Here is a 13,264-nt window from a genome sequence, read left to right on the forward strand (position 1 = left end):
CTTGAAATCTGTTCTGAGAGAAAAGCATCAAATCCTTTGTGTACACATTTAGTTTTATTGTAACAAAGCAACTTGTACACTTTTAATGTTTAAAACTGAGCATCATCTTTTCTTTCCAGTGAAACAAAAAGAAAATTTAAAAATAAACAGGAACAAAATTACAATAGAGAAATGTCAATTCCAAATAAGATCCTACAGGTTCTGCTGATTCTCCCATCGAGTGGCAGGGCTCAAGTCATCATTAGGAGAGAATTTTATTTTAAAAGTGTCATCTTAGACTGCAAGGATGTCCATTAAACATCACAATTAAACATGCCAAAGGAGAAGCCATGTTGTCAAAATGCCCACTTAACCCACCCAAACATCTCAAACCCACCCTTTGCTCACCTTCTATAACCCCCCCTTTTTTTAAAGTTTTTTTTTTCTTTTTTTAAACAAGAGAAAGTAGACAGATACATGTTGGTAAATGCTAACTGTCCATATTCACATAGAGACACAGTGTAATCTCTGAGCCCAATATACAGAGAAAGGAGGAAAAAAGCTAGAATTCTATGCACTACTACACAGGGGCCTAGCAACCTCCAGCTCCCAGCAGAGCAAGGGAGCAGGTGGTTTTTCTTTTTTCCCACAGAGCACGGTGGTGTTGATTCCATTAAGTTTTTCTTGAGACAGGAAGGGATAAAAATGAATTTGGAACAGAAAGGGGCAAAGATTCTTTTCCCACTGTATTCTGCTCAAGGTACATCCCCCCCAAAGAAGGTGAGAACCATGGTGTAAAGGAGAGAAAAAGAGACCTCAAAAACAGGGCGACTGAGCACAAGAGGGGGGGGAAAAAAGAAAAAGGAAAAAAAAGACTGCAACTTGCTCCCAGGGACTGGAGAAAATTAAAAAAGGTTGGAATCCATCAGTGTTCATTAGTCATCTTCTCCTTCATCTTCCTCTCCTTCTTCCCCCTCATCATCATCTTCATCTTCTTCACCTTCATCCTCATCCCCTTCTTCATCAATATCTTCCAACCCTTCCTCTTCTTCATCATCATCATCATCTTCTTCTCCTTCCCCTTCTTCATCATCCATGTCAGGAACCAAGTAGTACTGTAAAGGATTTGGCCAAATGTCATCTTTGATGACTTCTCCTAACTCATCTGCACCTGCATCAGAATGGTCAGTAAACCAGGTAAAGAAGCTTTCTGGTTCCTCATGCTGTCTCTTCCTGCTGGCTTTATTCTGTGTTTGACTTGAACGTTTCGTCAAATCCTTTCCAGATTTCCATTTGATTTCAGTGGACTTTGAAGATGGATCACCACTCTCATTCAGATGAAACTCTTTGGAGAGAACTTTATTTTCGAAGTAAGGATTTTCATCAAAATAAAAATCTATTCTGTAACCTGATTTAATATCTTCAAATTCTGTCACTTCAACTCTTGTCAAATAATGCAGCGCCTCTTCATCCTCTTCCCCAAGCAGTGCAGACACTTGTGGATGGTTGACAAATGTTGTTACCCAAAAATTTGGGATTTTGGCGATCAATTCTGACCTCTTTTGAAAAAATGGTTGGCGGAGTTTGTTGTATTTCTGTTCTACTTTCAAAATCTCCTCACTGGCTTGTTCATTAAGTCTGTCTATTTCATTTTGTACTTCATCAATATGTTCAATCGCTTCTTGCTGTTCTTTTTCTCCCTTCGGCACGTCCGGAGGGGTCGGCTTCTTCTCCGGCTTGGGGGCTGCAGCCAGTTTCGGTTTCTTCGTCTGAGGTGGGAGCGAGGACGGGCGTTTGGGGGCCATGCTGCGTGTGAGGCAAGTCGGAGGATCTGGTCGCTGGGAAGTGGCCGGGCTCGAAGGCGCGCTGAGCACTCTAGTATATTTCTTTCTAAGCTTCTCTCAAAACTACAACTCTGTTCCCTTATCTCAGTTTTTGTTGTTGTTGTTGCCCCAGAAAGCAAAATAGCTATCTTTGTATTAAGAGACAGGAATGCAAGATGGTTGGATGAAAGTACCATGATACAAGTAATGGAGCATTGGACTTGAGGTTAGAATCTGGATTCTGATTGCACAGTGCCGCCAGACTGACCGCTGCATGATTTTAGCTAGTCAATTAACCTTCCATACCTCAGTTTTCCATCTGTGAAATGAATAGTCATTCTTGTTTAACCCAGGCCTGTCCGTCAAGTAAAGGTAGGTGTGGAAACATACTACATTGTTGTAGCTCAGTAGCAAAACCTGAAAACATGCCACAAAAGTAAATGAAGTTACTACTGGACCCAGACTTCGAATCACTCAACCACCAATATCTATTGAATACCCACCTAAAAAGGCATATTAGACTGCACATAGCCTTAAGCCTTAAAATGCATTCTGTAAACAAGATGTATTTTTCTTCAGTCTCATTATTGGATACTCACAGAAAATAATAATAATTACAGAGTATTAATAATGCTTTTACATATATCACATGGTCTTTTTTTTTCTCTCAGTATTTCTTCCTATTCATTATATTATTTGAATAATATTACAGCCATGAAGGAAAACAAGACATATTATCTTCATGTTTCCCTGAGTTTCAGATGAGACTTGGAGATCAAAAGTGGTTCTCAGTGAGGTGGGGTTACTTTTGGCAATGTCTACAGACATTTTGTGGTTACAACTGAATCAGTGCTACTGGCATTTAGTGAGTAATAGCCAGTTAGACATCCTACAATGCAACAAAGAATTATTCAGCCCCAAATGTCAATAATGCCAGAATTGAGAAACCCTGACATAGCTGTTATATCCAAAAGAATACAAAATTATGGAGTAGGATAGATCAGAATCCAGATCTTGGATTCAGTGTAGTGTTCTCCACTGTCCCTAAAACAGGGCATTAAAAAAAGAGTCACATAAAGTCTGGATTTATTACTTATATATGGGGAGGTATGAATGAAAAGTAGGGTTTGTTTATATCACTATTGATATACAATTTGTACTATATCACTATTCTGTATAGTACAGATTGTATAATCCAATAAAAATCTATTGAGCATTTGCTGTGTATCTTATAGTTTGCTGTCCATGTTCTGCAGGGAGCTTAGTCTACTTTCATCATATTTTTTATTTATTGAACAATACCAAATTTGAGTCATTTACCCAAGTGCTATTGAAATCTGGGCACAGCCCTTTTAGCAGCCTCTATACATAGTACTGCCAATCTAAAGTTCCATGGGTCTTTATAGGAAATGTCACTAGGACACTCAACTAGAAATTAGCAGAGCCAGGACTTAATACCATCTGACTCCGTACTCTTGTTCTTAACAGTATTCTGTAAGCTTAACTCTCACCTACAAAGGGTGGCAGGTGACTTTAGAAGCCCTCATAATACTGGATAATTCTTGTAGAATATTCCTCAGTTTTGCCCTTCAAACCATTTTATAACCCAGAAGTTAAAAGGCTCTCCTAATCCTTCTAAAGTTTTAACAGATGTCTTTCTGGATTCTGGCAAAATAAAGTATTATAGCCCATGGTTCTATAAGTTCCCCTCCCTCCCCGCCCCTTCTGTGAATGCCTCACAGAAAAACTTGAGCAGGAAATATTATTAGGGACAAACAGATAAAGCCAGTTATGCTACACAGCAGCCAAAGTACTCTGTTAAAATATAAGCTAATCGTATCACTTCCCTGCTTATTGCCCGTAAATAGCTTCCAGTTGCCCTTGGAATAAAATTTAATTTCCTAAAGATGATCTTTGAAGCCTTCTTAATTGATACTCGTTCTGCCTCTCTCTTCAACCTCATTGGCCTCTCTTCCCTACATGCCCTTGATTCTTTTTTTGCCTTAGGATGCTGCTCCCTGCCCTTCTACAGAACTCTAATAATTTATCTTTCTGTTTAAATGTTACCTCATTAGGGCTTCTCTCTTTCTCTCTTTACCTGCCCTGCTTCATACAAATTAGTTGTTTTACTGTTATTCTTTACCACTGTACTGTGTTTACTTCATATCACTTACCACAATTTAATTACAGTGTATATATACCTATACATATTTACTTCTCTACATATTTAATGAGAGTTTCCTCCTCTAGATTAAGCTCTACAAAGGCAAGAATCTTGCCTTTTTGCACCTGGCTCCTTTTAAGTAGATATTAAAACCTTGGTGGATTTTATAGGAATTAAATACTTTTTGAATGAATGAATATTTGTTGAGTGTTCTTCCAGATGTAGTAAGGAGGTAGAAATTAGTTACTTATCCTCCAGGAACTTTATATATATAACTAGAGGCCCGGTGCATGAAATTCGTGCACAGGGGGGTGGGTGTCCCTCAGCCCAGCCTGCACCCTCTCCAATCAGGGACCCTTTGAGGGATGTCACAATCCAGGACTGCTAGCTCCCAACTGCTCGCCTGCTTGCCTTCCTGATTGCCCCTAACCGCTTCTGCCTGCCAGCCTGATCACCCCCTAACCACTCCCCTGCCAGCCTGATTGATGCCTAACTGCTCCCCTGCCAGCCTTTTTGTCCCTAACTGCCCTCCCCTGCAGGCCTGGTCACCCCTAACTGCCCTTCCCTGCAGACCCAGTCACCCCCAACTTGCCTCCTCTGCTGGCCTGGTCACCCCTAACTGCCCTCCCCAGCAGGCTTGATCACCCCCAAATGCCCTCCCTTGCAGGCCTGGTTCCTCACAACTGCCCTCCCCTGCTGGCCATCTTGTGGTGGCCATCATGTGTCCACATGGGGGCAGGATCTTTGACCACATGGGGGCAGCCATCTTGTGTGTTGGAGTGATGGTGAATCTGCATATTACTCTTTTATTAGATAGGATAAAGGCCTGGTGCATGGGTGGGGCCAGCTGGTTTGCCCTGAAGGGTGTCCCAGATCAGGGTGGGGTTCCCTTGGGGTGTGGGGCGGCCTGAACTCGGGGCCTGTGGTGGTTTGCAGGCCAGCCATGCCCCCCCCCCCCCCCCCGGCGACCCAAGCAAAGGCCCTGGGATCTGGGATTTATTTATCTTCTACAATTGAAACTTTGTAGCCTGGAGTGGAGCCAAGCCTTCTGCTCGCTTCATGGCGGCAGCCATTTCTGTTGGGATTTATGTATCTTCTATAATTGAAACTTTGTAGCCTTAAGCAGAGGCCAAAGCAGGCCAGAGCTGCAGAAGCTTGGCTTACTTCATCGCCACGGGCAACCCTAGTCTCCTGCTCTCTCCAGCTCCGTGGCTGCCACCATTTCTGTTGGGCTTTATGTATCTTCTATAATTGAAACTTTGTAGCATTGAGTGGAGGCCTGGGCCGGCAAGGGCAGGTGGAAAGCTTGGCTTCCTCTATTGCCAGGGAAACCCAAGCCTCCCTCCTGCTCTCCGTGGCTGCAGCCATCTTGGTTGGGTTTATTTGCATATTCCCTCCTGATTGGCTGGTGGGCGTGGCTGGTGGGTGTAGCAGAGGTACGATCAATTTGCATATTACTCTTTTATTAGATAGGATGCTTTATCTTGTATTTTAAGAACTAACTCAAAATTTCCATAAGAGAAGATTGCCACGGAAATTCAGAAAAGATAAATTTTTTCTGTCAAGAATTCAAAGCCCGGCTGGTGTGGCTTAGTGGTTGAGGGTCCACCTATGAATGAAGAAGTCATGGTTTGATTACTGGTCAGGGCACATGCCCAGGGTTCAGGCTCTATCCCCAGTTGGGAGTGTGCAGGAAGCAGCCAATCAATGATTTTCTCTAATCATTGATGTTTCTGTCTCTCCCTCTCCCTTCCTTTCTGAAATATATATATTTATTTTTTAAAAATTTAAGGAAAACTCATGGGAAAGGTAGTATTTTAACCAAGCCTTAAGGAATGAGCCAGACTGTAAACTCAAAAGAGCAAGGGCCATGTTTTAACTTTATCTTATTGTGTCACATTTTAAGTGCATGATCCATGTTAAGTAATGACAGAATTTGCACATATACACAAAGTGGTGTGGGAGGAGAGGGAAGGAATTACAGGAATGACAAGCCAAAGAGGTATACAAGTGTCAGAGTACTAAATTTATTGAGGAAGATCTGTTTCAGTGATATTTGAATGTGAGGAGAATTAGATTGAGATAAAGTTGGAAAAGTACGTCTGTAATAGATAGAAACATAAATGCCAGATAGTATATCAGTATCAGAAGTTAGATGTGAAGGTGGTTAGGTTTCTCTTTGCAGACAAATTAGTTTCTGGGAGTATAGCCTAAAATGAAAATTACAGCTTGAGAAATACATGCAAATGGTATCTGGAGTACAAATACTAGAATAGCTTGGAATACTGGTTCTATTGTCAACATCATCACCATCAAATAGCAAGATTCAGATTCCTGTAGTTGGCTTGGCTGGAAAGAGAATGTTTGCTTCCTTATATTTCTGGAAGGGAGCAACACACTAGCCTGACAAATCCCTAGGGGTGTTTAAACAGTTATTATTGAATTTGTATATTACTGAGAAGCTCCATTCAATGACTTCTAAGGTCCTTCCAATTCTTAGTGAGATTTCTATGTCCCACAAACAAGAGACAGGGCACTCGGGTTTCCATTTCAAGTGGCCTGCATGTAGATGAAGAAATGGCTCATCCATCTCTTTCGGGCCTAATTGTTGGAGCCAGACTTTCTCTCCTTAGCTGGGTCAAGAAGGACCCAAGAAGTATCCAAGAGGAGCTCATTAAATGTCTGCAGTTGATGACATTGAGAAGGCATTTTGGAGAAATACCTCCATTCAAATGTTTTTCCAGATATTTCGCAATACTGTTCTATCAGCATGATGACAGAAATAGGCACAGATTGAAAAGATCATAAAGACATTTCAGGGTATTTTGTGAAACTGGTCCCAGATGGAGTTATTAGGAAAGGCAAAAAGCAATACGAATATTCAGAGGTCTTAGAACTAGACCTTGGAAGATGAGGAGGGTTTGTTGTATTAGAGATTGAGATTGTAAGGATGGGCATTCCAGAATGAGGAAACAATGTGAGCAAAGATACCAGACGGAGAAGTGTGGAGTATGTCCTAGGAACAGTAGAAACTTTGGCAATTGGTCTTATTTGGCTGGAATACAAAGTATATGTAGGCAGAAAGGTAGGTTGGGGCCTTTCTTTGAGAGATTTGTGCTCTCAGAATAAGGAGGTTAGAAGACAATGGGAAGGTTAGTGGGTAGTGGAATTGTTTGAGTAGATAAGTAGAGCCATGCTTTAGGTAGATTAATTTGTTATTGATGTATCATATAGGATGAACAGGACAGGGCTACTGTTAGGCAAATCTATGTTTGTAATAGAGCTGCTGATGGTGAAAACCAAAGGCAGGCTGCTGGGTGAATCTTCTAATTTACTTGGGATTAGGAAAAGTGACCAAAATTGTGGCATTTATGGATACAAAATTGTCACAGTGGGTTAACAGTAAGGCAGGTTTAACAAAGAATAGGCCCTGGGCCGGGAATGAGGATACCTAGGTTCTAGCCAGGATACCTCCACAGCTTTCCAGTATAACATTCAATAGTTTGTACTAAGCTCTCTGTGCTTAGTTTCTCTGAACCAAGAAGAGATCCTGTGAGAAAAAAATAAGATAATAGAGTTGGAGTTACAGGAAGGAAGTGCCATTGTTTCATACTATGTCATTTGCTCAGATTCCATGTGATTATTCATTTGGTAGATGTACAGAATAAAAACATTTTTAGGTTAATCTTATCTTAGTTTGCTCTGTTTTCTCTACTGTCCTTTTATGTGGCACTTGTCAAGGTGTAGTGCCCTAGAGACTTAATTTATACAAAGGAGCTCGATTTGGCATTTCAGACCACTTTAAGGTCAAGACCTGTGTATTCTTTTCCTTTCTCCCAATTTAGAAATATGTATGAGTTTTGTTTACAGTTTCCTCACATTGTCACAAAACAAATATTTGACAAAAGTATTTATAAAGGCAAATTAGGCCAAAAAATGTAAATGTTAGGTTCTCCCAAGAGCTCTGTGGTTTCATACTCTAGGCTTCTGTGAAGTGAATAGTTAGAACTAGATGAATTTGAATACCCTTACAACATTTTCTTTAAGTTCAATGTGTCTATGTTGCTTCTCTATCAACTACATTTTTCTACGTTTTGATATAGAGCTATTGAATAATTTCTAAGACAGTGGTCGGCAAACTCATTAGTCAACAGAGCCAAATATCAACAGTACAACGATTGAAATTTCTTTTGAGAACCAAATTTTTTAAACTTAAACTTCTTCTAATGCCACTTCTTCAAAATAGACTCGCCCAGGCCGTGGTATTTTGTGGAAGAGCCACACTCAAGGGGCCAAAGAGCCACATGTGGCTCCCGAGCCGCAGTTTGCCGACCACAGTTCTAAGCAACTCTATCAAATATTATAAAGCATTTCAGACTTACTAAAGTTTGCCCAGCCTTTTGAGAAACCAAGATGGCGGCATAGGTAAACACCTAAACTGCTGCCTCGCACAACAATTTCAAAACTACAACTAAAAGACAGAACAGACACCATCCAGAACCACAGGAAAGCAGGCTGAGTGAAAATTCTACAACTAGAAGGAAGGAGAAAAGCTCACAGAGAATTGGAGGTACGGCAAAGGGGCTTTGTGCGCGCAGAGAGGAAGGGCGGCTGAGAGCCTGGCTGACTTCCTCTGGCGGAAGGGGGAAGGAAGCCTCCGACGGCACTGAACCCCAGTTCTGACTGCACTGAACCCCAGTTCCGGGCGAACCCCTGGGGACCCACGCTCTTGTGGGGGGAGTCTGGACTCTCGGGCGGAGACTCGGGAGCCGGGGAAGGCGGAGGACTGAAAGTACACACGCGCGCGCACGCCGGTGCGCACAAAGGCTGCGGGGGTTGCCACAGGCTTTCCCTGGTGGAGGGGAGTCAGAGGCTCCTGACGGCACTGTGCCCCAGTTCTGACTGCAGTGAACCCCGGTTCCAGGCGAGCCCCTGGGGACCCACGCTCTTGTGGGGGGAGTCTGGACTCTCGGGCGGAGACTCGGGAGCCGGGGAAGGCGGAGGACTGAAAGTACACACGCGCGCGCACGCCGGTGCGCACAAAGGCTGCGGGGGTTGCCACAGGCTTTCCCTGGTGGAGGGGAGTCAGAGGCTCCTGACGGCACTGTGCCCCAGTTCTGACTGCAGTGAACCCCGGTTCCAGGCGAGCCCCTGGGGACCCACGCTCTTGTGGGGGGAGTCTGGACTCTCAGGCGGAGACTCGAGCTGGGGAAGGCGGAGGACTGAAAGCGCACGTGCGCGCAGGGGCGGGGCTGACAGGAAGCCAAGACTGAGGCTCCACCCCATCCAAGCTGAGCACAGAGGCTATTGCAATTTAGCAAGTCTAATCCTATAGGGCTGTCTCCAGCACCGGGCTTCTCCCAGCATAGACACAGCTGATCCTTACAGCCAACTGACCCGGAGGTCAATTCTTCCCAGTGATACCAACAACAATAAAGACTTAATTACAACAAGGCTGTACACACAGTCCACAAAGGGGTGCACCAAGAGTGTCCACCTCAGGTTAACTGGGGAAGCAGACCCACTGGGCCATATTGGAAACCTAGCACAAATATCTACCTTACCAACTCAGGGAATCAGTGAAAATGCGGGGTCAAAGAATCAGATCACAAACGAAAGAAATGGAGGAAAACAAACGACTGGATATAGAATTCAAAACCACGGTTATAAGACTTTTTAAGAATATCCTAGAAAAGGCCGATAAATATAACGAGACCCTCGAAGATATGAAAAAGGACCAACTAGAAATTAAACATACACTGACTGAAATAAAAAATATTATACAGAGACCCAGAAACAGAATAGAGGAACACAAGAATCAAGTCAAAGAATTGAAATACAAAGAAGCAAAAAACACTCAACTGAAAAAGCAAAAAGCAAAAAAAAAAATCCAAAAAGTTGAAGATAATGTAAGAAGACTCTGGGACAACTTCAAGCGTACCAACATCAGAATTATGGGGGTGCCAGAAGAAGAGAGAGAGCAAGATACTGAAAACCTATTTGAAGAAATAATGACCGAAAACTTCCCCCACCTGGTGAAAGAAATAGACTTACAAGTCCAGGAAGCCCACAGAACCCCAAACAAAAGGAATCCAAAGAGGACCACACCAAGACACATCATAATTAAAATGCCAAGGGCAAAAGACAAAGAGAGAATATTAAAAGCAGCAAGAGAAAAACAGTTAATTACCTACAAGGGAGCACCCATACGACTGTCAGCTGACTTCTCAACAGAAACTATGCAGGCCAGACGGGAGTGGCAAGAAATTTTCAATGTGATGAATAGCAAGAACCTACAACCAAGATTACTCTACCCAGCAAAGCTATCATTCAGAATTGAAGGGCAGATAAAGAGCTTCACAGATAAGAAAAAGCTGAAGGAGTTCATCACCACCAAACCAGTATTATATGAAATGCTGAAAGGTATTCTTAAAGAAGAGGAAGAAGAAAAAAGTAAAGAGAAAAATTATGAACAACAAATACATATCTATCAACAAGCGAACCTAAAAATCAAGTGAATTAAAAACCTGAGGAACAGAATAATCTGGTGAATATAATAGAATCAGGGGCATAGAAAGGGAGTGGACTGATAATTCTCATGGGGAAAGGGGTAAGGGGGGTTCATGAAGAGAATGGACAAAAATCATACACCTATGGATGAGGACAGTGGGGGGGAGGTAAGGGCAGAAGGTGGGGTGGGAAAGGGGTGGAGGGGAGCTATGGGGGGAAAAAAGGAGAAATAATTGTAATAATCTGAATAAAGATTTATTTAAAAAAAAAAAAATAAAAATAAAAAAAAAAAAAAAAAAAATAAAGTTTGCCCAGTGTGTCATTAGCGGATTGAGGAATTAACTTCTATTTTTATGGCTAAATTGCCAAAGGAGAAATGCAGAGAAAAGTAATTTATTTCAGCAGACACTATTGTAATCTATTAGTATGTACCAAGTATTAGAAAATGCAGAAGATTCGTAGATAAATGCAATGGGGTCCTCATAGAATATACAATCCAATAGTAAGGACAGGGATAGAGAAACATTCTGTTCTGGAAACTAAACTGAAAAAAAAAGTAGAATTAAGTTTTAGCTCTGAGTGAAACTTTTATTAATCATTTTATGCAGTTAAGAAAAAAGAAGCTCTAACATATAAAACGGCTTGCCCAACATAGTATTTATTACCTGCATCTCTTTCACAGTTAAATTAGTTCTCTGTCCTTTATGTTTTGTTGCTTGTATGATAATAGTATGGTCCATTCATGTTTGCCCAGGAGGCATAAGTGATCTAGAAATTGGACAATGCACATTTGAAAAATTAAGTGTGTCTTTAGCATGTTTCCTCTTGAAAATGATAGCCCTCAATGGCTGTATAATTCTCCTAGTAATCAGTTCCTCCAGGATCTGTCTTGCCCCAACAGGTTTCTCATATTCTTTGCTCAGCCTGAGCAGCTTAATAAGATGGAGGGTAGAGATGAAATTTATGATAGAAGGGGGTGACCTTGAACCTGTATCTGGAAACACAGTGTTGATTAGAATTAAATCACAGGTTTGCTTTCTATCTTCCATAGATAGTTAGAATAATATTTTCAGGGCAGCTCCTGAGTATCATCCTTTTTACTAAAGAAGATATTATTAACCAAGAATTTCTGAGTAAAAGAGCCACTCCCACTAATTCATAGCTGCTCTTTTATTCTTTTAAAAACGTGTCAGTCCATGCAGCATTTCTTGTTTGCCTAGATCACTGGCCTCTCATAAATGAAGGTTCTCTAAGTTTTTTGTTGTTTTTTTTTTTTTAATATATTTTATTGATTTTTTACAGAGAGGAAGAGAGAGGGATAGAGAGTTAGAAACATCGATGAGAGAGAAACATCGATCAGCTGCCTCCTGCACACCCCCCACTGGGGACGTGCCTGCAACCAAGGTACATGCCCTTGACCGGAATCGAACCTGGGACCTTTCAGTCCGCAGGCTGACGCTCTATCCACTGAGCCAAACCGGTTTCGGCAGTTCTCTAAGTTTTAAGTGCAAATTGTTTGAAGTAGTTTCTCCCTTTATGTCTCTGGTAGTTGGTTACTTTTGATGCAGCCCATTAGTCTGATGAATGAGCAATTCATCCACTTAGATTCTGCTGAGTAAGCAGACTGTGTATAGTTTGAGTTCATCCATGAAAAGTGCTTTTAGGGAATTCTGTGCAGATGACCTGAAGTAGTAGAGCTCATTCTGGTTATGGTGAAGAAAGAGGAAATAATATTGAAATCTGCAAATAATCACTAAATTAATTCCTTACCAGTTCTATCAATGTATTTCTTATCTTAGCCCAACCATTGCCATGAAGAATTGCAGTGAGAATTTATTGTAGATGATCCCTTGGAGTTATTTTTATTTTCAACAAAGGCAAAAAGTTAAAAGGGAAAACAGTAGCCTTTGTTTACTGAAGAATTTTTAAAAGGATAAAATGTACGCTGTGTGTGTGTGTGTGTGTGTGTGTGTGTGTGTGTGTGTGTGTTGTTGGTTTTTTGGTGTTTTTTTTTTGCAATTATTCTCCTGAGTTCTGACTGTCTTTATAAACCTACAGTTGTAGTAAGTGCCCTAACAGCTCCCATTCCTGCCAGACTTAATCTGGGAGGAAGTGTGTGTGTGTGTGTGTGTGTGTGTGTGTGTGTACAATTTTAAGGTATTTTTTCCCCTTTTTTCTTATTGACCTGACCTATTTTCTCTGTACTTCCACTGCATCATCTTACTGTTTTAGCCCATTGATATGGTAGAACTTTCGGAATCCTAAGTTTTTGCCAGTCTGGCAGAGAGCCTGTGTAAACTTTGATTACTAATACCCTTTATGAATGGAATTGGTAAAATTAGTATCCTTATGATCACTGCACCTCAAGAAGGACATAGGCCGAGGAAAGGCAGATAAAATAGCCAAAGGGTTGCATAATACTAATACTATATCCATAGAATTTCTACCAGTCACGTTTCTACCAGTCAATTTGGAATAGGAATGTGAGGCCAGGGCCTAGGGGATACAATTCATCAAATTGTATTTCCTGCTCCCATTTACTGGGAGCTACTATGTTTTTTCCTCAACAACTCCAGTATATTAGCCTACAATGCCAAGTTATGGAGAGACACCTAAGCCCTTTTTATTGTACTAGAGGCCCGGTGCACGACATTCGTGCACTGGGGAGGAGGGATTCCCCTCAGCCCTGCCTGCACCCTTTAGCAGTCCGGGAGCCCTCGGGGAATGTCCAACTGATGGCATAGGCCCCGCTCCCTCTGGGGAGCGGGCCTAAGCCGGAGTCAGACAT

At 41.8% G+C, this 13,264-nt stretch overlaps 2 protein-coding genes across 9 annotated transcripts in view; one reads left to right on the plus strand and one right to left on the minus strand.

Annotated features, from left to right (window-relative positions):
* The window catches only part of SLC31A1 (solute carrier family 31 member 1), a 45,344-nt gene that overhangs the window by 18,266 nt on the left and 13,814 nt on the right, over positions 1-13,264 (plus strand). Inside the window, exon 1 of one of the 8 annotated variants that reach the window (XM_080669521.1) lies at positions 1,265-1,349. The exons of the other annotated variants lie outside the window; for them this stretch is intronic. The gene's annotated coding sequence lies outside the window, so the exon portion shown is untranslated. Of the gene's footprint in view, positions 1-1,264; positions 1,350-13,264 lie in introns of those variants that run through there. 8 annotated transcript variants of the gene reach the window in all.
* On the minus strand, positions 899-1,855 carry LOC308248998 (protein SET). Its single transcript, XM_080669517.1, has one exon. The coding sequence runs from the start codon at positions 1,782-1,784 to the stop codon at positions 915-917; it is 870 nt and encodes a 289-aa protein (XP_080525643.1). The 5' UTR covers positions 1,785-1,855; the 3' UTR covers positions 899-914.

Source organism: Plecotus auritus (genome assembly GCF_963455305.1).
Source record: "Plecotus auritus genome assembly, chromosome: 5".
NCBI lineage: Eukaryota > Metazoa > Chordata > Mammalia > Chiroptera > Vespertilionidae > Plecotus > Plecotus auritus.

What these genes read in the sequence shown, in the direction of transcription:
- LOC308248998 (XM_080669517.1), bottom strand. Translation starts at nt 1,784, where the DNA reads ATGGCCCCCAAACGCCCGTCCTCGCTCCCACCTCAGACGAAGAAACCG.